This window comes from Macaca mulatta, chromosome 10 (genome assembly GCF_049350105.2).
Source record: "Macaca mulatta isolate MMU2019108-1 chromosome 10, T2T-MMU8v2.0, whole genome shotgun sequence".
Classification (NCBI taxonomy): Eukaryota; Metazoa; Chordata; class Mammalia; order Primates; family Cercopithecidae; genus Macaca; species Macaca mulatta.
This window is the reverse complement of record NC_133415.1, coordinates 62,831,229-62,855,302: the sequence shown is the minus strand read 5'-3', so window position 1 is coordinate 62,855,302 and position 24,074 is coordinate 62,831,229. Positions and strand designations below refer to the sequence as shown.

Here is a 24,074-nt window from a genome sequence, read left to right as displayed (position 1 = left end):
CTGTTAAGATTATCTAGCATACCTATCATTCAGGTGGAATGTGGAACGAGATTGCCCAGCTGTGGATTTGAACATCATTAAAGTCAACAAAGGGTTAAAAGTTACTTCCTCTGATGGATTTAAAATTGCCGCATACACACAAACAAGTTTTTCAAACTGCCCCATTTTATATCTTTGTTGAGAGACAGTATAGCTGCTGCATTTTAATGTCCAGATTATATTACAGATATATTTCAGTAAACCATGAAGAACCACCATAGATTCTAGAAGCTGACGATCTGTGCTTAAATAAGCATCTCCTGCAGCACCTTTTTTATTTTATAGGCTCTGTAATCACAGTGACATTCTGAAAGAAGACCTTGAAGCTCACAGAGAAGCTGTCCTTCATCAGCTTCCAGGACTGCTACCTGGGGTGGCAGCTATGAAAAGCAAGTCAAGTCTTACTGGCTTGACATCCTCTTATTAAAGTTGCAATCCTCTTATTAAAATACATCTGCACTGTTTACCAGCAGAGAACAGATTATTACTCAGGAGTGGTCAGTAGATGCATGTCTGTGAAAGCCCCTCTGAAGGGACCTTGTTTGGCTGGCCGAGCGAGTGAGTGGCTTTGGGTCTGCTTAGCCTACACATAGCGCCGTCTTCCTCACCTGTCATGTGCCACTTAGGCTGTTTTATGTTAAAAATATAAATAGGGAGGATATTTAGAGGATTCCGCTTAAATCTAGTACACACTGGATTCTCTCAAAGGGTGGATGGAAATCAGGATAATAGTCTTTAAAGGGACCTTGTCACAAGAAAACGTCACTGGATTAAGTGGCTGTGTTTTTATATTACCTTCTGCATCTGTACTAGTAATTTTGAACCTATGGGAAATGCTGGAAATGACCTTCCTGGTCAGTAGCTTTTCAACCTAAGGCAGTAAAGGACAATGCAAGAAAACCCTCTTGTAGTTTTTATCATGCAGAATAAAAACCAGTCTTAAAATAATCCTTTACAATGTAGTGGAAGAAGCTGGGTTGGGAGGAGTCCTTCTACACTCTCTAGGTCATTTGGTGATTCTGTCTTAGAAGGCTCTTTAACGAATCTCCCGTTTCTTTCTCACTGCCTTTTGTATCTGTTTATATACTATTTGGCATAAACCACAGTTGTGGTGTGTAGCATGGGAAGAATATATGCATTTATAATTCTCTGTGCAAACTGAGTTGTTTAAAAAAAGGATTCATTTTGTGACTCTCTTAACCTAGGCTGCCAAACTGCGATTATGGCTGATAAGCCATGATGTCTGCACCTACTAGACTAACGATTGTTAGACTTTCTCAGCATTCATAATAGAGCATTGATTTCCATTATGAAAGGTTGTGTTTTACATGACTATTGATCTACAGTTATGTGTAAATCAGTCTTCCATAAGAAATGATCCTTCTTTATGACCACCACAAATTTTAAAATTAATATCTGGAGTCTTCAAAACTGTTTCTTTACCACAATCATTTTTTAGAGCCAGATAAAGAAGTCAGGAATGTTTTCTGCTGTCAGCATTATGTTCTGCTACAGTTAGAATTGCTGTATATGTTGTGACTGGGGATGCTGTTTAACGCACACTCATTATCACTGGTTCACTGTCTAGCCTTGAAAAAAGTGCCAAGTGTTTGTGACCTTTGAGAGACGGTAGTCAGGTCTTTAAACACAGATTCTTCCTAATGGATATTAGTCACCAGGCTCCCCCGCTGCCCTCCTTGTTCTGGCTTCCTCTGTACCCCTTAGCACCCAGAAGTCCCTACTGGGAACCCCAAGTCTAAGTGAAATAGACCTGTCTGCTTTGTGATCGTCACCTGGCCAGTTTGATCAACCATTGCAGAAACACTGGTTTGGAGAGAATGATTTATTCTTATTCTTTTTTTTTTTTTTTTTTTTTTTTGAGACGGAGTCTTGCTGTGTCACCCAGGCTGGAGTGCAATGGCCAGATCTCGGCTCACTGCAAGCTCCGCCTCCCGGGTTCACGCCATTCTCCTGCCTCAGCCTCCCGAGTAGCTGGGACTACAGGCACCCGCCACCTCGCCCAGCTAGTTTTTTTTTTTTGTATTTTTTATTAGAGACGGGGTTTCACCGTGTTAGCCAGGATGGTCTCGATCTCCTGACCTCGTGATCTGCCCGTCTCGGCCTCCCAAAGTGCTGGGATTACAGGCTTGAGCCACCGCGCCCGGCCTATTCTTATTCTTTAATGGTTAATAACTCTGGTGTCATAGAATTCTTTTTTCTTTTTTTTTAAGACAGAATCTTGCTCTATCGCCCAGGCTGGAGTGCTGTGGAGTGATCTTGGCTCACTGCAACCTCCGCCTCCTGAGCTCAGGAGATTCTTGTGTCTCAGCCTCCTGAGTAGCTGGGATTACAGGTGCGCACCGACACACCCTGCTAATTTTTTGTATTTTGGTAGACATGTTGACCAGGCTGGTCTTGAACTCCTGGCCTCAAGTGATCCACCCACCTCTGCCTCCCAAAGTGCTGGGATTACAGGCATGAGCCATCACACCCAGCCTGGTGTCATAGAATTCTAATCCAGGCAGGGTGGAAAGGCTTTGACTGGTTACAGAATCCTTAAAGGAGTATTTGGTGTAGCAGCAGCTCACATCTGTCTCTTTAATCTTGATCTGTAAAATGAGACATCTGCCCCCATAGCATACTCTAGAGCAGCAGTCCCCAACCTTTTTGGCACCAGGGACCGGTTCATGGAAGACAGTTTTTCCACGGACCCGGGTTAGGGAGGTGTGAGCGGGGGCCAGGTTTCAGGATGGTTCAAGTACATTACATTTATTTTGCACTTTATTATTATTATGTTTTAATAGATAATAAAATAATTATACAATTCACCATAATAGAAAATTAGCGGGAGCCTTGAGCTTGTTTTCCTGCAACTAGATGGTCACGTTTGGGGGTGATGGGAGACAGTGACAGATCATCAGGCATTAGATTCTCATAAGGAACATGCAACCTAGCTCCCTCGCATGCACAGTTCACAATTGGGTTCGTGCTCCTATAAGAATCTAATGCTCCCTGTGATCTGACAGGAGGTGGAGCTCATGCTTCACCCTCCTGCCACTCACCTCCTGCTTTGTGGCCCAGTTCCTAGCAGACCACATATCAGTACCAGTCTGTGGCCTAGGTGTTGGGACACCTGCTCTAGAAGATAATGTGAAGATTTCTGAATTCCTGCTCACAAAATGAAGCATCTTAAGAGAAAAAAGAACAAACCACTCTCGTCATCATTATTGATTTATGTTATATCAAGGATTAAGACCTTCATATGGGCCAGGTGGCTTATACCTGTAATCTCAGCACTCTGGGAGGCTGAGGCAGATGGATTGCTTGAGCTCAGGAGTTCGAGACCAGCCTGGGCAACATGGCGAAACCCCATCTCTACAAAAAATACAAAAAAATTAGCAAGGTGTGGTGGCGCACACATATGGTCTTAGCTACTCAGGAGGCTGAGGCGGGAGGATCGTTTGAGCCCAGGATGTCAAGGCTGCAGTGAGCTGTGATTGTGCCACTGCACTCCAGCCTGGGTGACGCAGCAAGATGCTGTCTCAAAAAAAAAAAAAAAATAACAAAAAGTCATATGCAAGGTTTACTATTATCATGTGGAAGACCAAGGTATTGTTTTTGACAATTATGAATTATAAAAATATAATTCATGTTATTTAGAGAAATTGATTTAAAAATTGCTCATTATTGTCTTCTGGAAAACATTTTAATATAAAAATGATTAATAAGTAGTTTTATCTTATGAGAAACATAATGAAACTATCCATTTATTTTTTTCCAGGTGCAACTAATTGTCTATATTAGTGGCTACCTTCAGATACAGTTTCCCAATTGTGTTCTCATGCTTATACTGAAAAATTGAGTCAGCTTTGTATTGTTTGGATTATAGTATATAAAAATCTCTATTTTAGTCTGCCTGTGTTCAGAATAAAATTCAGGGTATTTATTATTCTGCCTTTAAAGTTAAGAAATGCTGATAGATTTGTTTAAATTTCACTTTTCTGATTGGAAGCCTTTTCAAGTACATGAAATTAATTATGGACAATTTAAACCATATTCCTTTATTACATTTTTAATTAAAGAACTACCTGACATTAAACTTTGTTTTTTTATGTGTCATCAATGTTATAAATTTTCCAACATAAAGTAGAAAAAACAGAAAAATCTCCTTTAAATCCTTTGTACCACTTTGTACATTTTCTGATGTGGTATGTTTTTGTAGAGCCATGGGCAAAGCTCCATTTAAGGAAGCCATGGCTCTTGCACTTCTTACCTGATCTATCCCAAAAGAAATCTGCAAGTCAACTTGCTTTTGTGCTTTAAGGGTTGCCTTAGTTGTTCAGAAGTCACAAACCCTAGGTGCTGCACCTCCTTCAACAGCTGATTTTCTGTTTGACTTGCGCAAGTCAATTAATCAATGTTGTCCTTATGTGGGAAATAAGTATAATAATTATAGGAAACCTTAGCTAGTTTTTCATGCTAGGACCCAAAGGGTAGATGCAATTGGGTGGTGTATTAGTAACAAGAGTCTTGTCTTGGTTTTGCTACTTCAGAAAATCATGTGTATTAGACACCAGAGGGACTGTTCTTTGATAATTTGACTCACTTAGTTGATAATTTGACTCACTTAGCTGTTTAACTAATTTATCCTAATTAAACTTGCTTTCAAGCAAGAAGCATAGTTGACTGACTTACTATAATAAATATACCTGCTGAATAGGCTAGAATTTGCTGATGACTAGTCAGTGCATTTTCCCAGCAGGGCAGTCTGTTAAGAAACCAAATATAGATGCAAAGGTCAAAACAAAGGAATTGGGTAGTTTAATGACATCATTGAGGTACGGTGGTAACCAAGAAAGGCAAGTTGCTGAAAGGTCTTTCTATCAAACTAGTCAGAAGCCTTAGAATCAAAGGATTCCAATGATCCATCTCACTTTATTCAAGTCCTGAAAAAATAGGGTTAGGTCAGGCACAAGTTATAACAATTAAGATTTATTAAGGAAGGTTCTGAACTGTACCTAGACTTACTTCTTTTTCCAGAGATTTTATTATGAAATTTTTCAAACATACAGAAAAGTGAAAGGAATCATACAGTGGATATCCGTATATACACCACCCAGATTGTACTCCTGATATTTTATTGCACTCTCATATTTGTTTATCCATCCTTCCATCAATCTCTTATTTTTATACATTTCTAAGTAAGTTGCAGACACTAATATACACTTAACTTTTTACGTTGACATTTTTGAATATTTGAAGTCTCATATACCCATTACTCAGACCCACCAACTGTTCACATTTCATCAGTCTTGTTTTATCTCTTTCCCTAACGCTTTTTTTCTTGAGTAGTTTAAAACAGACAACATATCATTTCATTCACAAATACTTATATCTCTAACATATAAGGATTTAAAATACTATCATTTAACATAATCAACAAATTTCTTCAGTTTATCTAATACCTAGTCCTTGTCAGTTTGCCTTGCTTATCTGAAAAAATGTTTTTCTATATTTGTTTTGTTTGAATCAGAGTTCAAATAAGGTCCACATATTACAATTGGCTATGTCTCTGAAATCTCTTTTAATTTTGTAACATTCCCTCCCTCCTTTTTTTATAGTATTGATTTGTTGAAGGAATTGGGTCACTTATCCTGGAGAATTTACATGCTCTATTTGGTTGGTATGTTTAACCAGTTCCTCTTTACTCTTTATTACCTGTAAACTGGTGGTTAGATACAAATGTGTGATTAAATTCCAGGCCAGTTATTTTGGCAAGAAAATGTCATGGGTGGTGCTGGTACTTAAAATTGGGCAGCACATGATGCGTGGTCACCCCGTGGTTAGTGATACTAAGACCGATCTGTGGGTTCAAATGTTGGAAGGTTGGTGACTCCAGTACAGAAGTTTACTATTATGTAATTTTCACAACATTATGACCATTTCCTAGATACATTCATTAATTTGGACTTACAAAATGGTGACTTTTCTAATTTGATCATTTCTTCTGCGTTTATTGGAAGATAAGTCACCTTATCAGCTACTTGGTGACTCTGAAATGTATTTTTTGACCACAAAAGCAGGATAAATGTTTTATTCTATTTCTTTATTTACCAGTTTGCAGAATAATGAATTGTTGCCCTACCAGCCTCCAAAGGTTTTACAGTTTATTTTTATTTTGTCTTTATTGTGGTTTAAAAAAACATAAAATTAGCCATCTTAACCATTTTCAACTGTACAGTTCAGTAGTGTTAAATATCTTTACTTTGTTGTACAACAGATCTCCAGAACATTTTCATCATATAAAATGGAAAATCTATACACATTAAACAACTCCTCATTTTCCCTTCCCCCCAGGCCCCAGCACCCACCATTCAACTTCTGTCTTTATGAATTTGACTGTTCTAGGTACCTCATGTTGGGATCATACAGTATTTGTCCTTTTCTGATTGGCTTATTTCACTTAGCACAATGCCCTTAAGATTCATCTATGTTGTAGTATGTGACAGGATTTCCTTCCTTTTAAGGCTGAATCCAAAGGTTTTTATTTTTATTTTTTAAATTTTATTTATTTATTTTTAGATGAACTCAAGGATTTTCATGTATTTCCTGTGTTTCAGTGCATTACAGTCAGTATCCTTTTGAGGCTGAAATCGTCCCATCATTGACAGTGGGAGCTTCCTCAAGATATCCCCTCCCCACCTTCAGTTCTTTTGATACAACTTTGAGAGCTTCCTTGCTTTCTGGTACCCACAAGATATTTCAGGTTCATCTTGTGCGTTTCCTGCCCCAGACCTGAATAGGGCATTTCTTTAATGAACTCTGGTTCCTTTTAGTATATAAATACCACAGCCTGGGTAGCAGTATAGGCTTACTTTTTAACGCTTTCCTAATATCTTAATTTTTAAAAACCTGTAAGTAGACCATGGTAAGAGTGTAACAAAACAACTGCTGTCGAGATGAAAATGTGATCTTTTTCTCCTGACTACATGTGGAAGACTGACCATCTATGCAGTGATTCAAAACCATTGTTGTACTTTAGAATCACTCTGTGAGCCTTAAAAATCCCACTGACCAGACCAGGCATGGTGGCTCACACCTATCATCTCAGCACTTTGGGAGACCGAGGCAGGTGGACTGCTTGAGCCCAGGAGTTTATGACCAGCCTGAGCAACATGATGAAAGCCAGTCTCATGACCCAGTCTCTAAATAAAGAAATAGATTAAATTTTTAAAATAAATTTTTTAAAAAGCCCACTGGCCAAGCCGCACCCCAGACCATTTTTCCTGGACTCTGTAGAGGTGACCCCAGGCACCCAGATTGTGCAGAACTCACCAGGTTGTTCTGCGTGCAGCAAAAGTTGAGAATACTCACTTAGCAATGAAATAACCAAAGTTTTTAAAAGTTAAAAAAAAATGATACTTGTACTCAAAACTCACTTAGTCCAGAATATGTTGAGTTCTAGACTTTTCTGGATAAACCATCTTCTACTAACATAATTGAGGCCTTTAAAAAAGTAGGAATCTTATAATATTACAAATCTATAGTGAGTGTCCTGTTTCTGTTTTATAGACCTGGACAAGCACCAGACTCAGGCGTACCGAGGGCACTGGTGGGTCAGCATGTTGCCACCTTGAAAGAACATGATAATTCTCTCAAAGAAGAGGTAGGTAGCTAAACTGTCTGAAGTTTTCCCAGTCACAAATGTGGACCACAGAGCAAGGTTAGTAATTTTTATTTAAAAAAGAAAGAAAAAGAAAAGTTTTGGCCGGGTGTGGTGGCTCACGCCTGTAATCCCAGCACTTTGGGATGCCGAGGCGAGCAGATCACGAGCTTAAGAGATCAAGACCATTCTGGCCAACATGGTGAAACCCCGTCTCTACTGAAAGTACAAAAATTAGCTGGATATGGTGGCATGCGCCTGTAGTCCTGGCTACTTGGGAGGCTGAGGGAGGAGAATTGCTTGAACCCAGGAGGCGGAGGTTGCAGAGAGCCAAGATCACGCCACTGCACTCCAGCCTGGGTGACAGAGTGAGACACTATCTCAAAAAAAAAAAAAAAAAAAAAGGTTTCCAGATGTGCCAGTTATTCATTTGAGGAAATGTTATGTATTTGAAAAAAACAACGATAAGAAAAGTAGTAAGTGAGGTTTTGTGGTTGGTTGGTTTTTAACTTTCTGACCTCAGGCCTTTTGCAGAATGTTTTATGTAAGAATTCATTTTCCAAGAAATTTCAAAGCGTCTTATAACACTCTGGTTTTTCATCTCCACTCCATACTTCAGAAATACTGTATAGTCATTCATGTCAATTCAGCAAATACCTATCAATCCATTACTGTACACAGATATCAGCCCAGATCCATTGGAGGGAAAGAGACAAATAAAATGTGCCCCCCGCCTGCCTTCTGGGGTGTGACATCATGGGATGCATGTAATAAGAAAATGGCAAAAATATGGGCTTTCAGGAAAGAGAGCCAAGCCAAGACTCCTGGAGAAGCAAGGAAGGCAGAGGTCATGATAGAGGGAGTACAGGGGTGTGAGAGGTGATCCTTAAAAGATAGGCTTTTGATGGTATGAGTTGGCGGAGGGGGCAGAGGCGACAAGAAATGGCAGCTGTGAGCCAGAGAGCACACTGGGAAACCCAACACATACTCAGGCAACAGAGCCATCCTGAGGCTGAAGCGAGGACTCAAGTCTGGGGATGGTGAGAAGGAGCACAAGAAGCAGTTGCTGGCCATGGTGTGCAGCATCCAACACCAGGCCAGGGAGACTGTGTTTAGTTTCGTAGCTTTTGAAAAGCCACTGGAGCTTTTTGAACAGAGCTGTGATAGGAGTTCTGCAGTGCCTTAGGGAATTTCATGTTTGGTTTCGGACTGAGACATTGAAGGAGGGAGCCCTGCAGTGTTTCAGGCAAGAGGAAGGAGAGGCCTTGGGAGCTGGTGCCAAGAGAGAATTTGAAGATACTGAACAGAACATGGAAACGGATGGAGCAAGTTCCCAAGGAAATTATGAGGGGAGGAACCAGAAGCCCAAGTTTAGAGCATGTCCATTGGCATATTCCTTCCTCATTCCTTAGAAAAGTCACATTCAGGGAAACAGCCTTCTAGGTTGAACATCTTGGGAATGTGTCTTATTTCAAATCATGTTTTTTCATCTTTATATATAATATAGGATAATCTGGCTTTGGTTCTTTTTAAGGTGTTTTTAAAATTATTGTCATGCTCATAGTTCAAGGATTATGTACCTGCACCTTCTGGAGTCAAGCTTTGCTGCCTCTGTCTTGAAGTCACATGCCTATGTGGCTGTGCCATCTAGAGCCTCTGGCATTCCCCCTCCAGCCTTCCAGAGCACCTTCAGTCCTCCTCAGACCCCTCTTTCCTTGCCGCTGCAATTAAGAGAGTAGTAGGACTTTTTTTTTTTTTACAGCGTTTCAAACATACATATATTCAGTGATAGGACAGACCCACTAATCCCATGCCCACAACCCAAATTCACATGTGTTGTTACCGTTGCACCATATTTGTTTCCGACCCCCTCCTCCTCCTCTTCCTCCTTTCCCCCATCTTCGTACTCCCCCTTCTCCCTCCTTTGCTCCCCTCACTTCACCCACCTTCCTTCTCTTCTGCTCTTTCTCTCTTTTCCCTCTTCTCAAACTTCCTTCCCTCCCCCTTCCCCCTATTCCTTAGGGGGAAGAAATAAATTATTACAAAGATAGATACAGCCCCCTGTACGCTTCTCACAGATTTCATGCCCCTTTTCAAAGATAACCTAGATCCGTTCGTTCTTTGCTGATGAACGTAGATCTTTTTCGTTTGCTTCCTTTTTTGTTTGTTCGTTTTTTCAAGACAGAGTCTCGCTCTGTTGCCCAGGCTGGAGTGCAGTGGCGCGATCTCGGCTCACTGCAACCGAGGCTCACGCCTCCGGGGTTCAAGTGATTCTCCTTCCTCAGCCTCCCAAGTAGCTGGGACTACAGGCATGTGCCACCATGCCCGGCTGATTTTTTGTGTTTTTAGTAGAGACAGGGTTTCACCATGTTGGCCAGGCTGTCTCGAACTCCTGACCTTGGGCGATCCACGCCCCTCCCTCAGTCTCCCAAAGTGCTGAGATTACAGGTGTGAGCCACCATGCCCAGCTGATGAACATAGATCTTAAGAAAGATACTGTTTGGGTTTTATTGTCCCTTTGAGTTAGCACTGTCTTGTAACAACATTATTTTCCATGCTTGTTCACTGCAAGTACATCACATCTTAGGCATTTTAAGGGTGAAATAAGTGTTGGTCAGCTGTCCTTTGCTATCTAATCTTTTTTTTTTTCTTTAATGATATTGTTTATATTAGAAAACATAGTCCAAGTCCTAAACAACCAATCTACTCAATTTTTCCAATAATGGGAGGGGTTGCTCTCCAATTAATACCTAATGAATCAAATTATATTGTGCTTCCCCAATAGATCTTTGTTCCTTTTTAAATCATTCTGATCTCATTTTAGGGACAATCGTAAAAATTACCAATAGATTAATGACAAAATCTATCCTTAAAAATGGAAGTAGGCCGGACGCGGTGGCTCACACCTGTAATCCCAGCACTTTGGGAGGCTGAGGTGGGTGCATCATGAGGTCAGGAGATCGAGACCATCTTAGCTAACACGGTGAAACCTCGTCTGTACTAAAAATGCAAAAAATTAGCTGGGTGTGGTGGCAGGCACCTGTAGTCCCAGCTACTGAGGAGGCTGAGACAGGAGAATGGTGTGAACCTGGGAGGCGGAGCTTGCAGTGAGCAGAGATTGCACCTCTGCACTCCAGCCTGGGTGACAGAGCAAGACTCAAAAAAAAAAAAAAAAAGGAAGTAAACAGGTAATTTCCCATCCAGTTAAGTTGTGAGTGAAGAACAATATTATTTGAGACTGAAGAACAGTCCCAAAGAACAATATTACCAAAATGATGCAGGCGGGGCACACCTTGTGAACTGAAGGACAAAATGCTTTTGTGAGTCCTAAAACTGTTTTGGTTTACATGTCATCCTTTTCTGATTAGTAAACTAAAGTGTCTTTCTTTGAGTTGTTTCTGTGTATTGAAACCATCTACACATTTAGTAAATACTATGGGTTAAATCTCTCTCTTTAGATAAAATCTTAAAAGTAAGTGATTTTCAAAATTTAAAAAAGCTCTACTAGAAACTACTTGGTTAAGAGTCTAATGAAGCTCAGAAATATTTACTTTGATCTCTTGGGTAAATGGCTAATTAAACAGCCGCATGTAAATGATGTTTACCTGTGGTTCCCTGTGCTGTCAGCCCGAGTCAATCCCTTCTCTTGAGTAAATACATTATCAAAGCCGCAGAAACGCAGATTATGTTCCCTGGAGACCAGATAAGGTCCACAGTGCCCACATAACCTATTAGGCAATTACATAATTGAACTGCCTGCTTTTAAATCAGAAAAATTTGTAATTACTTTTTGTGGAGAAAAAGATGAGTTGGGTACTTCATTAAAATACAAGGTGCCTTAATATTAGTTTTCTCCCAAGTGATATCTGTTTCCGCCCTGGAGAACTTTGTCATAGCAGAGCAATCTGCTGGTGACACTCATAGAGTAGATTGGGTCCTGCCCCGCACCATACACACAAACCAGTTTTATTCACCAGGAAGATGCTTTCCCCAAATGCTGGACTGTTTTCTTGTTCTTATCTCCTGAAGACTCATTTGCTGGGTCATATGAATATCTTCCCATTTAAAAAAAAAATTGCTATACAGGTAAAATCCCTTCATTCCCTTTAATGTAGAACTTAAGTGTTGATGCTTGCATTTCTATTTAAACACCAAGAAGTTACTTCCATTGTCCAAGAGGAATATTCTTGAACCTTGAGGAAGAGTCAGTTAAATCTGCATACTAGGGGAAAATATCATCTGCTGTCCGTATCCACGATTTTTAGTTCTTTTGCTTTTCTGTGTCTGTGTTAGTAGCACTGGTTTGCATATAGAAGGGAATTTAATTTTATCAGATGCATTTACATTCATTTTCTCTTTGTATTGGTACCACCGACAGCAGAAATTGGATTTCTTTAGAGCTAGCATATGTTTTCTTTTAAAAACAAGCATTAAAAAAAAATCTTGAAATAGTAAGATAAACAAAAAGAAAACTGGCCTTTATCCTACTATTCTACTATTTATATATAACCTGTTAACATTATGGTGTATGTTTTTTAATATTTAATATATTGATATGGGAGGCTGAGGTTGGTGGATCACCTGAGGTCAGGAGTTAAAGACCAGCCTGACCAACATGGTAAAAGCCCATCTTTACTAAAAATAGAAAAATTAGCCAGGTGTAATAGCACACACCTGTAATGCCAGCTACTTGGGAGGCTTAGGCACAAGCATTGCTTGAACCTGGGAGGCAGAGGTTGCAGTGAGCTGAGATCGCACCACTGCACTCCAGCCTGGGTGACAGAGCGAGACTCTGTTTTAAAAAATAATAGTAATAATTAATACATTGAAAAACATAGGTTGCATTATTTGTATGCATAACCTTGTGGTTTTTTTACCCCCATTTGCTGCAAAGTGAACTCTTTCATACCATTACATGTTCTATTTATATCATTTCAAATGGCTTTACAGAGGTCCCCTGTCCACTGTCACTTCAGTCATTTACCTGTTGTTCAACATTTGTTTCTAATTTTTCCTCTAGTAAAAAAGTTTCAGAGAATATCTGTGCAATTCAGATTTTACAAATATCTATAATATTTTCTTAGAATGAATTCCTAGATGTAGAATTACTAGGTCAAAAGGTGGGTATATCTTTCAGGCTTTTGCTATGCATGGCCAGATCTCACTCTGGAAGGGTCATCAGAGTTACCAGTAATGGATGAAAATAACATTTCTCTGAGTTCTTTATGAAACTAGATACTATCAACTTTTTTTTTTAGGGGCACCAATTTGAGAGATGAAAATGACATCCAATTTTTTTTTGTTCGTTTGACCTTTTTGTTACAATTGAGGTCGAACTTTTTCTCTACCTATTTATTAGCTATTTGTATTTCTTTTATCATAATCTGCCAGCTCATGTTCTTTGCTCATTTTTCTATTAGGTTAGTAATATTTTTTCTTATTGACTTGCAAAAACTTTTTAAATATAAATTTGGAGATTTTGTTACTATCTTTTTAGCAATTTAATTTTTGTCTTTTAATTTTCTTAATGGTGTTTTGGACACAATGTCTTTTCTATTAATATCTTACATCTGTCTGTTTATGCATTTGAATATCACAACCGTTAAGTTTTTTGATATAATTTAAGAGTCAGCCTAGATGATTCTTGGGGTTCTAGACATAGCAAGATTAATATTTAAACTGAACACGGAGGAAACTTCTAGTAGAACTGGGCTAATAAAGGAATAGTACTGTAGGTATAATTCATAGAACGGTTTATCTGCCATAATGTCTGAAATATGGAAGTATCAACATCAGTCATTCCACAAATAGTGTGTGCCCTGGCATTTAATTTCCAAGCCCTTTCTCCTGGCTCCTGGGAAGGCTGAAAAGTGAAGAGATGGTTTGTTGGTACTGAGTTAGGCTTCAGACTGCTGAGAACAGTGAAACAATTTCTAGTTTTCTCTTCTGGGCTCCAAAAAGAGAGCCTTTATTAGTAACAGGTAAGTTGAAACCCATGCATAGTTCATTCATAAGCACTATCAGAAAGCCTGTGGTAAAATTGTTGTCTAGTGACATTTTTTCAGAGAATTAGCTCCAATTTGCAGAACCCATTTAGTCCCAGCATGAGATGTAATAAAGCAACCTGTTAACTGTTCTCTGAGCTTCTCTATGTGTTAGTGTCATCAGTCTCAGACTGCAAACTCCTTCAAATTGGAGGTTTCCTTAGAAATACACTTTTCTGGAACATCTGCAAGCAGTACATCTTGAAAATGTATTACAGATGTTTTCCTGACTGCAGAAGTTGTGTTTGCCAAGCGCAGTGGTTCACGCCTATAATCCCAGCACTTTGGGAGGCCAAGGAATACAGATCACCTGAGGACAGGAGTTCGAGACCAGCCTGGCCAACATGGTGAAACCCCGCCTCTACTAAAAATACAAAAATTAGCCTGATGTGGTGACACACGCCTGTAATCCCAGCTACTTGGGAGGCTGAGGCACAAGAATCACTTGAACCTGGGAGGTGGAGGTTGCAGTGAGCCAAGATCCCACTACTGCACTCCAGCCTGGGCAAGAGAGCGAGACTGTCTCAAAACAAAGTTGTTTTTGACTAGAAATCCATGATCTGTCCTTGTCTCTCCTTGTCTGAGACTAACTTTTGTCTTCATCCCTGCTTATCATCTTTGAGAAATTATCTGTGGAATTATCTTAAAAGATAGGTTGTTTTGTAAACATTTCTATCAAAAAAGTAACGGAAATCCTGGAGATAAGTATTGAGTAGTGAAGATAAATGGGATAAAATACAGATAGTCCCTGACTTCCAATGGTTCGACTTACATTTTTTTGATTTTATAGTGGTGCGAAAGTGATAGGCATTCAGTGGAAACCATACTGCAAGTACCTATACAGCACTTCTATCTTTCTTTTTTAGTACAGTATCCAACAAATTACATGTGAAAATCAACATTTTATTATAAAATAGGCTTTGTGTTAAATGATTTTAGCCATCTGTAGGCTAATGTAAGTGTTCTGAGCAGTTTAAGGCAGGCAAAGCTAAACTGTGATGTTCAGTAGGTTAAGTGTGTTAAATACATTTCTGACTTACAATTTTTTCGACTTGTGGGTTTATTGGATGTAACTCCTTCATAAACTTAAGGAGTGTCTGTGTACAAAGTAAATTAAACTAGCAGTGCAGTGTGCCCACCACATTATTTACCTCACCGTGGAAAAGACGGCTCAGCGCAGAACTGTTGGCAATGGTGGTATTCTTGTCAAGCATACAAGGACTCAGTAGAAAGATGTTTGTAGTAGATTCCAGAAACAGGTGCAGTGCAGTGATCTGTGTAGACAGTTGGGATGGGGGCAGTGATGGGAATCAACCTTGGCCTGGCCTTCAAGGGCAGGACCGTATGCCTTCCCCCTACTCTGCAGAAATGGGAATACTGAGCAAGTCATCCCGACAGAGTTATCACAGTGGAGTGAAATCCAGGGACTAGTTTCTAGAAATAGAGGAAAAGCCCCTGGTCACTAGAACTGCACCACAGAAAGGTCCTGGCTGCAAGGCTAACTTGACACCAAGTTCTTTGGCCAGGGGGACTAGAACTCCTTAAATCCCCCTAATCAGCTACTCCAGCTCCTAGGGTAGACCATGGGTCCAGGAGGTCAGCCAGTACTAGGGAGGGCAGAAGGCAAGAACCCTGCAGGGATGTCAGGACTAAAGGCGGTTGCTTTAAAGTGTCTGAAATGCCGAACATGCAAGGCCAGACCTTCCATGCTCTGCTTTAGTGAGTTTCCCTGTCAGAGTGTCTTCACCTTCTTTCATGTTAATCACAAGGAAGGTTATTTTTTCCACCTTGTTCACTGGATAGTTAGGTTGTTACCACTTCACTCTTGGCTAATGATGACCTATGAACATTTGTCCATTTCTGCTCTTCATATTAATTTTAAAGACTCATGGGCATTTCCCACAATTGGGTTGGACACTACCCAGTATTTACTGTCATTGTCAGCTACCTGTGGGTCACCATCACCACCGAGGTTTCCTCTCCAGCTACCTAAGGAAATTGCCACCTATCAATAGGAAATGAGAGAAACATACAGTCTGGCAGCGGGATAATGTGACCAGTGGTTTCCTACTAAAAGTTTAACTCTTGTTGCCAGCATATTTCTATTTCTTAGGGGAAAGTACTGACCTGAAAATCAAGAGACATGGCTAGTAACCCAGGCCCTGTGAATTGCCCCTTTTTCTCCACCTCTAAAGTTGGCTCTGATAAAAACCTATGTCTTCCTACTTGCTCAGGACACATGAGGTATTATAAGTAAGACAATGCCTTTGAGAAAAGATAGGCAGTGTGGTAGGTGAGTTTCCCCAGATCCCCAGACAACTTACAGGCAAAGTGTAGACCATCTTAGTACTTGATTGAAGACTGGAATTTAGAATAAGGGCAGTTATCTTTCTGCTCAGTGCATTCTCTTCAGCCACAAATTTTTCTGCAATCTTCCTATTTAGGGGAAGTTCATGGGTCATTTTGAGGAGGACGGGGATATGGCAGGGTCACATCTTTCCAGATCTTTTTCTCAGTTCAAAGTAATTCTGTCTGGCATGCCTAGAAAATAGGATTCATGTAATGAAAGAATAATTTTTTCCTTCAGAAAGGAGGTCTGAGGCTCTCTGCCTTTTGTATATATCAAAGGGAGGATAAACCTGCCCAGATTAACAGAGGTGGTCAGGTTTCATATACATACTTAACAAGCAGAAGAACATTTCTGCATTACGTAAGATTCAGCCCTCAAAAAGTGTATTATTTTGAGGGTAACTTGTAAAGAATTAGATTATAATAGAAAATAACCTGGTGTTATTTTATCTTGACATTTTAATTTCATTTAAATATAGGAAACAAATCCTAAGTAAAGCTTAACTTAAAATTATATTTGAAGGCTATGTCTTTGAGTCCAAGAGGAATGTGGCTACAGTTTGTTTTTATTTCTTTGTGCTTTTTTTGAAACACTGTAGGCAACAGCATTATTGAGAAAAGCCCCTACAGAAGAGTGTGGCCATAGGTCAGCTATTCACAGTAGTGAATCATCTTGCAGCTTGCCGTCTATTCTGAATGACAATAGTGGAATAAAGGAAGCCAAATCTGCTGTATGGCTCAACAACGTTCCTACAAGGGAACAAGGTAACTATTGTTGAAGTGTGTGTCCATAGCAAAAAGGCATTCAGGGTCATCATCATCTTTCTCAAGGTATACCTGTAGAATATCACTGACTAGTGAATACCTCTGATTTTAATATGCATAATGTATTATTTGTTTTATACCACCTTCCAATAAATACTTATGTTCTCCTTTAGTCTAACAAGAATGGGAAATCTAACTGTAAGTCTGTCGTTCTAGGGAATTTATTTCTAATAAAATAAGTATTCAGAAGTTATGAAATCTTAACAAAACTAATTGCTTGGCAGTAGATGATTTTGATCCCACAAAGATGAAGATGATTCCATAAAGTACTGTGAAGTTGTTGATATCACTTAATAGAATTTACTCATAATTGTAAACATTCCTTTTAATTATAATAGAACCTTACCAGTGTCTAAACAGTTGATTAAGAATCAATGAATTTATGCCCCCCAAATTTAATAACCAATTTTGAGCACCCAGAAACTGTGATTATTTTAGCACTACTGCTAAGACATGCCATTTAACTGCTTTAATGGTTTTCCAAGACAGTTACGAATTCCTCAGGAATTGCTCGAGTTGATGTACATGTGCAGGATGTGAGACTCACTTATTTTATGTCCCACCCAAATTTGATAGATGTCAGGCCTAATTATTTTGCGTGAAAGCAACATAGTGGCACCTTAATTTAATTTTTAAATTTTTATTTATGAGATACCTTAATTTTAGAATAGATTTCCTTTTAGGAACAGTATTATTTCAGACAAGAAATACATTAACCAAAAAAAAAAAAAAATTGAACATAAAAGTAATGGCAATTGGCCGGGCACGGTGGCTCAAGCCTGTAATCCCAGCACTTTGGGAGGCCGAGACGGGCGGATCACGAGGTCAGGAGATCGAGACCATCCTGGCTAACACGGTAAAACCCCGTCTCTACTAAAAAATACAAAAACAAAAAGTAGCTGGGCGAGGTGGCGGGCGCCTGTAGTCCCAGCTACTCGGGAGGCTGAGGCAGGAGAATGGCGTAAACCCAGGAGGCGGAGCTTGCAGTGAGCTGAGATCAGGCCACTGCACTCCAGCCCGGGCGACAGAGCAAGACTCTGTCTCAAAAAAAAAAAAAAAAAAAAAAAGTAATGGCAGTTAAACACCCAAAGGATCTATTCCTTAACTTTGAAATACATTTTTATTATTATGCATTCAATTTTTAGAAGTTTCAAATGGCTGTGGAGACAAGAGCAAGAAAGAAAACATGGCTGCAGATATCCCAATCACAGGTAAAGCTATGGTTGCCTAAGAGTTTCAGACACAAGATTTAACATTATTATATAATCAGAACATTTTGGGTCAGTGGTTTGTGGACCCCACTAAGAGCACATGTATTCAGCTACTGCATGCTGGAGCAGGAGATTAATCCTAAGAGCAGAACGTATATACTTTTGTTAACATAAACTAAGGTGGAAAATCACCGTGTCTATTGAATTCTTTATCACCATGTTATGTATTTACACCTGTAACATCCTCCATCATGTACCCTTTCAGCACCTGCGTCTGTGTGAAAAGGTCCATCTCCCTGGGGAACACCCAGTCATTACATAGCAAACTATAGATGTTTCTGATTTTACTCTTTCTTTCCTGTGGTAATTGAATATGTATATTAAAATAAGCAGATAATAAAAAAAAAATGCCAGATAGGAAGCTTGTGTTTGCCTCAGTTACAAAGCCTGTCTGATAATTTAAAAATTGCACCAATCAGGCTTCATCTTGATCTATTAAGATTTCGGCACATGTATTAGGCTTGTTTAGGTGGAATCTGAATGATATTATTTTTTTTCTTTTTAGAATAGCAACAGCAGCAATTAGTATTCTGTACAGAGTTCTATTTGTCATACATCTGAATTTACTAGTACCTTATTTTGTAAAGTGGTGTACTACTTCATTATAAATTCAAAGGTCTGACTTTAAATATTTATACAAGTAAATACACCATTGCACCAAGGTACTGAGGCATGCATGTGCATATGTGGTAGTTTTGTTGTTGTTTATAAGCAGAAAAGAATGGCCTGCTTTTATGGCAGTGCAATTCCTGGCATGATTAATTTTTTAAACTCATGTTTTTGTGATGAACTCTGGTTTTGAAAAAGGAGTTTATGGTAGAGCAATTATTGTATATATTTATGCATTCAGATAATATTTTACTCTAAAATGCAGAGTTTTTTTATTTTAAACATTTTCCCCAATGATATGTTTATTGTGTTTTTAGTCTGCATTTTCTGAAAACTCTGGTATGGCTCCCTGTTATTTTTATTAATAGAAATGTAGATGATCCCAAACTACAGATAACCAAGAAGTCATTTGGATACTTTTCCCTTGCATTTACTTTTGGATAGAGAAGTATCTAATGGCCTCTGAATTTATTTCAGTTAAAATTATAAAGGATTATTGAGGAGAAACCAGGAAATTACCTTGTTGTTCATTCTTTCTTCTCTTTTCAGTATTCTTTACAATCATCCCTTGCTGGGAGTAGTTGACTCTCCCCAAAGTTAATGCAAATGTATTTTGTTATATACTTTCTTTATAAGAAAATGGATAATTAAGTACCAGGGTTTCAAATCCTCCCTTATGCAGAAAGAAGTGCAATATGGCTAGAAGCAACCTGGGTTATTTGCCATTAAGACTTTAAAAGAAAGGCCGGGTGCAGTGGCTCACGCCTGTAATCCCAGCACTTTGGGAAGCCGAGGTGGGTGGATTACAAGGTCAGGAGATCGAGACCATCCTGGCTAACATGGTGAAACTCCATATCTACTAAAAATACAAAAAATTAGCCGGGCGTGGTGGCGGGCACCTGTAGTCCCAGCTACTTGGGAGGCTGAGGCAAGAGAGTGGCGGGAACCCAGGAGGCGGAGCTTGCAGTGAGCAGAGATTGCGCCACTGCACTGTAGCCTGGGGGACAGAGCGAGACTTTGTCTCAAAAAAAAAGAAAAAGATTTTAAAAGAAATTGTAATTCCAACAACCTGCCATTGATCCATCAATAGTTGGCAGTTAAAAAAAAAAAAAAAAGTTGTACCTATTTTGTGCCAAAATATTAGGCATTAAAAAAAAAAACTTTGGAAATTTTTTTAAAAACTTAGCAAAGCCATATACTTTGTTAAGGTGTTACTGTTCTGTCCTTGCCAGTGTACTCTCCCCACCCAGGGACCTCCCATGAAATTCATGTTTGAGGGCCTCACGCACCTTGGCACTACTAATACTGTTGCTTTATCCATCATTGCTGCTACTTTGATCTCTTAAGTTCTTGACCATCATCCCTTTATTAAATGTTTGTGACTTTGGCATAACTGTTTGGAGATTTTGCATTTGTTAGAGTAAAGCAAGTACGTAGTTTAATTTAAGATAGAGTCTGTCTGCCTCTTTTTAATAGTTTTGTTGGAGTGTCCTGTTTGTCTGAGTACATGCTGGTTGTGTTTGTATGGGCTGCATTCCTTCTAGAATATTTCAAAGAAAAGAAATATTCCAGAGACTGTCCCCTGAAGGGTAAGGAAATGTAGCAATTGGACTGGGGCTTTGGAACCAGCCTTCAGTGTCAGCTCTTTTACTCCTTGCTCTGTTTCTCTACCCTCTCTGAGTCTCTGTATTGGGAAAGCAGACATACTGCCCAATAGGATTGTCTTAAAGTTTAAATGAAATCATTTGTGAAAGTGCCAAGCAGATACTAGACACTCAGTTTTATCTGTGATATATAATAACATTCATGTGAACATTATTAGTGTTCTTGGTCTTCTGTGCTGGCCCCCACAAGCCCCAGCATTTCCAAACCAGCTATGAGGAGCCTCACAAAGCAAACTCAAAGAAGAACAGAAGTAGAGAGAATGGGGATGCAGCATCACAGAAAGTGCCATTGTGAGATGAGCCCCCGGAAGAGTGGACACTTTCAGTCTGTTCTTGTGGACCTGCATACCTTCCTTGAGTTGTGGTAGCCACTTGGAACCAAGACCCACACAAGTACAGTGCTGCTGCAATGCCTGCAAGACAGTGCTTCCCGGTAGTACCGCTACGTTAGTTTCTGCAAGAAATTGCCACTTGAGAACACAATTGAGATTCAAATCCAGAAGGATGGTTACCTTATCAAAAAGGAATCTCAAGAAGAGTTTGATGATACTTTTCCAACTTCCACTTAGTCCCATGAGAAAATCCATAGAGAAATATCCGAAATAGCTGCTGAAGTATTCCTGAAGATCTCATTGGTCAAGGCCCAGACATCTCTGCCTGGGGGGACCTGTGTGCCCTTAGTAACCCTTACTTGCTCACAGTGGAAGACGTTGCCGGGCACCTGATCACCAGGCGGCAGACCTCCCCTGATGTGTGTGCTGCCCCACAAGTATTGATGAGCTAATGCAGCATTTTCCAAAATGTGTTATTTGCAGTGCTCCACCCAGAAAATACATCAATTAATACATATTTTGTTGCCAAGCCCTGCATGATCCTTCTCTCTCTCTGCAGTATGCATAATGCATAGAAACATAGTGAAGGCTTGGAGAAGACTTTCAGCAAAGGAATTTTTAAAATTGTGATCCTAGAGTTTCAGATAACTTATCGTTTATTTGAAAATGGAATTTTTCCTGTTAACAGCCAACAGAATTAATGTTCTGTGGAACATGCTTTGTGAAACATACACACATATATGTGGAACACTTTTGAAAGCAGTGAGTCCAATGGGGGCACCAGTTTCCTCAATACACTAAAATTATCTTCAACATTTTTCTGTGGTTTCATTTTGTGGGAAGCTCTCTTGTACGTGAGATTGCTTTATAAGGAAACTTTGGGCTGCTTTAGTGTAACTACACCCAGATGTTATGACTGACAGCTGTTTGTTACAGCTGTTCCTTGAATTGATGAGAAGGTTACAGTAGTAACTTTAGGCGCCCAAAAGTGCTATTCTTCAGTGTGGGATCCTTCTGTGTGTCTTTATTTGCTTTTCAGCCATTTCAGAAGAAGTATAAGAGAAGTATAAGAGAAGACATGGCTGAGGTGAAATCTGGGAAGTCACGGGAGGTTGGGGGTGGGAAGCTGTGAAGTCATATCTTTATCAGAATGAGGGGGTCCTGGGGATGTTTAGCCTGAGAAGGGCACAGTAGTTTTTTAAATATTTGAGGAGCTGCCATATACCAGGCAGAATATTTATCGAGCTTAATTATAGAGCGTAGCTCAGTAACAAAACAACTTTCTAGCTCTTCATTTCAGCAAAACCAAGTTCAGTATCTTCCAGGTGTGAGTGCTTGAACCATGGCAGGAACCATGACTTTTTTTTTTTTGAGACAGGGTCAGGGTCTTGCTCTGTCGCCCAGGCTGGAGTACATTGTTGTGCTCACAGCTTGTTGCAGCCTCTGTCTCCTGGGCTCAAGTGATCTTCCTTCCTCAGCCTCCCAAGTAGCTGGGACTACAGGCGTGTGTCACCATGCCTGGCTAATTTTTATATTTGTTATAGGATGGGGTTTCACCATGTTTCCCAGGCTGGTCTCAAACTCCCGAGCTCAAGCAGTCTGCCCGCTTTGGCCTTCCAAAGTTCTGGGATTATAGGCATGAGCCACCTTGCCTGGCCCTGTGGCTCTCTAAAAGAGGCATCGTGGAAGGAATTATTGCCTCTGTGACCCCTGACATTCCTTCTAATGCCAAGGGACTGTGCTTCTTCCTCTGTGCTAATAGAATCCAGTGTGCCAGCATTCTCATCTCATTTCCCTTTCTCATTTGCTTATCACCCCAAAATGGAGGTCATCTTGGCTGAGGCTCCTCCTTAAAGAGTCTGCTGTCACTTTGAAGGCATCTGCTTTGTTAATCATTATTATGGAGCATGCGAGTTTTCTGTGTTTAGATTTACATACAAACCCTCCTGGGCACACACCGATGCCCCACCCACAAACACAGAGTCAGTATTCCATAGCCTGTATGATCTGTTGTTGTGAATATATTCTACCCCTTTTATTAGTCTAGTTGTTGTTCACTGAAGAATCCAGGTGGAAATCAAAGATGAATTTTTGTATCTATAAATGTATGGTTTTCTGTATATAATAAGTACTATATAATTAGATGTATTGATACAATATATATTATATATCATATAATTATATATAAAATCCTTAATTATATTAATTAATTAATACTTTTACATGGGCTGAATCCTGGGATACCAGGAACCACAAAAGATGGGATCCCTGCCCTCACTGAGCCTCCCTCATCTCTAACCTTCACAACAGTCTTATAGGGTAAACATTGTACTCACCCTGCAAGTGGTCAAAGAGAAACTTAGAAAGGTGTCCTGCTCAAGGCCATGTTGCTAGTGTGTTAGATCTTGAATTAAACTTAGACTTTGGGATTTGGGCCCTTGAACTCCTTCCGTTTCACTGCCCTGCCTCTTTTATTTATTTTATTATTTTATTTTATTTTTTTATTATTTATTTGTTTATTTGTTTTGAGACAGAGTCTCACTTCATCACCCAGGCTGGAGTGCAGTGGCACGATCTCGGCTCAGTGCAACCTCTGCCTCCCAGGTTCAAGCGATTCTCGTGCAACAGCCTCCTGAGTAGCTGGGATTACAGGCACGTTCCACCATGCCCGGCTAAATTTGTATTCTTAATAGAGACGGTTTTGCCCTGTTGGCCAGGCTGGTCTTGAATCCTAGCCTCAAGATATCCACCCACCTTGGCCTCCCAAAGTGCTGGGATTACAGGTGTGAGCCACCACGCCCGGCCTACCCTGCCTCTTTTATTTTACCAAAAAGACAGCTGCATCAAGATGTCCGGATCAATTAAACATCAGTGTACATCATAACAGAAGATGGGCTTTGCAAAGCTGCTTCTGAGAGCAATGATAAACAAAGCTTGCCTTTCCTTTCACTTGGGTTAGGCCTGGAGAGGTGGGCAGCATGCAAGGATTTTCAAATGCAGCTCATCCCAAGAGGTAGGCCTTTTATAAAGTGGGGCAAACCTGAGCCCAGCTGGGCTGCTGGGAGGTCGGTTTCCCTGAAATACTTCCTGACCTAATATACAGGTTAGTTTGCCTGAAACACTCAGGCCATGAGCAAAGTGATGCTTATCTAGATTGGGAGAGAAAGTCTGCCTTTTGAACTACTTATATCCCCAAAGTGAAAATTTCCCACATTGACAATTTTGTTTGTATTCACACTAAATTTACCTTTCAGCATTAAGTGAGTTTTAATTTTAGC

At 39.9% G+C, this 24,074-nt stretch overlaps 1 protein-coding gene across 12 annotated transcripts in view; it reads left to right on the top strand.

Moving 5' to 3' along the window:
• Window positions 1–24,074, top strand: part of KIZ (kizuna centrosomal protein) — a 120,105-nt gene that overhangs the window by 70,809 nt on the left and 25,222 nt on the right. For 9 of the 12 annotated variants that reach the window (XM_028828134.2, XM_028828140.2, XM_015149584.3 and 6 more), the window contains 3 exons: window positions 7,612–7,705; window positions 16,695–16,860; window positions 18,066–18,131. In XM_028828134.2, the coding sequence (XP_028683967.2) occupies window positions 7,612–7,705; window positions 16,695–16,860; window positions 18,066–18,131 (326 nt within the window). The remainder of the gene's footprint in view (window positions 1–7,611; window positions 7,706–16,694; window positions 16,861–18,065; window positions 18,132–24,074) is intronic. The other 3 variants (XM_077951103.1, XM_015149582.3, XM_077951102.1) reach the window with 1 other exon arrangement.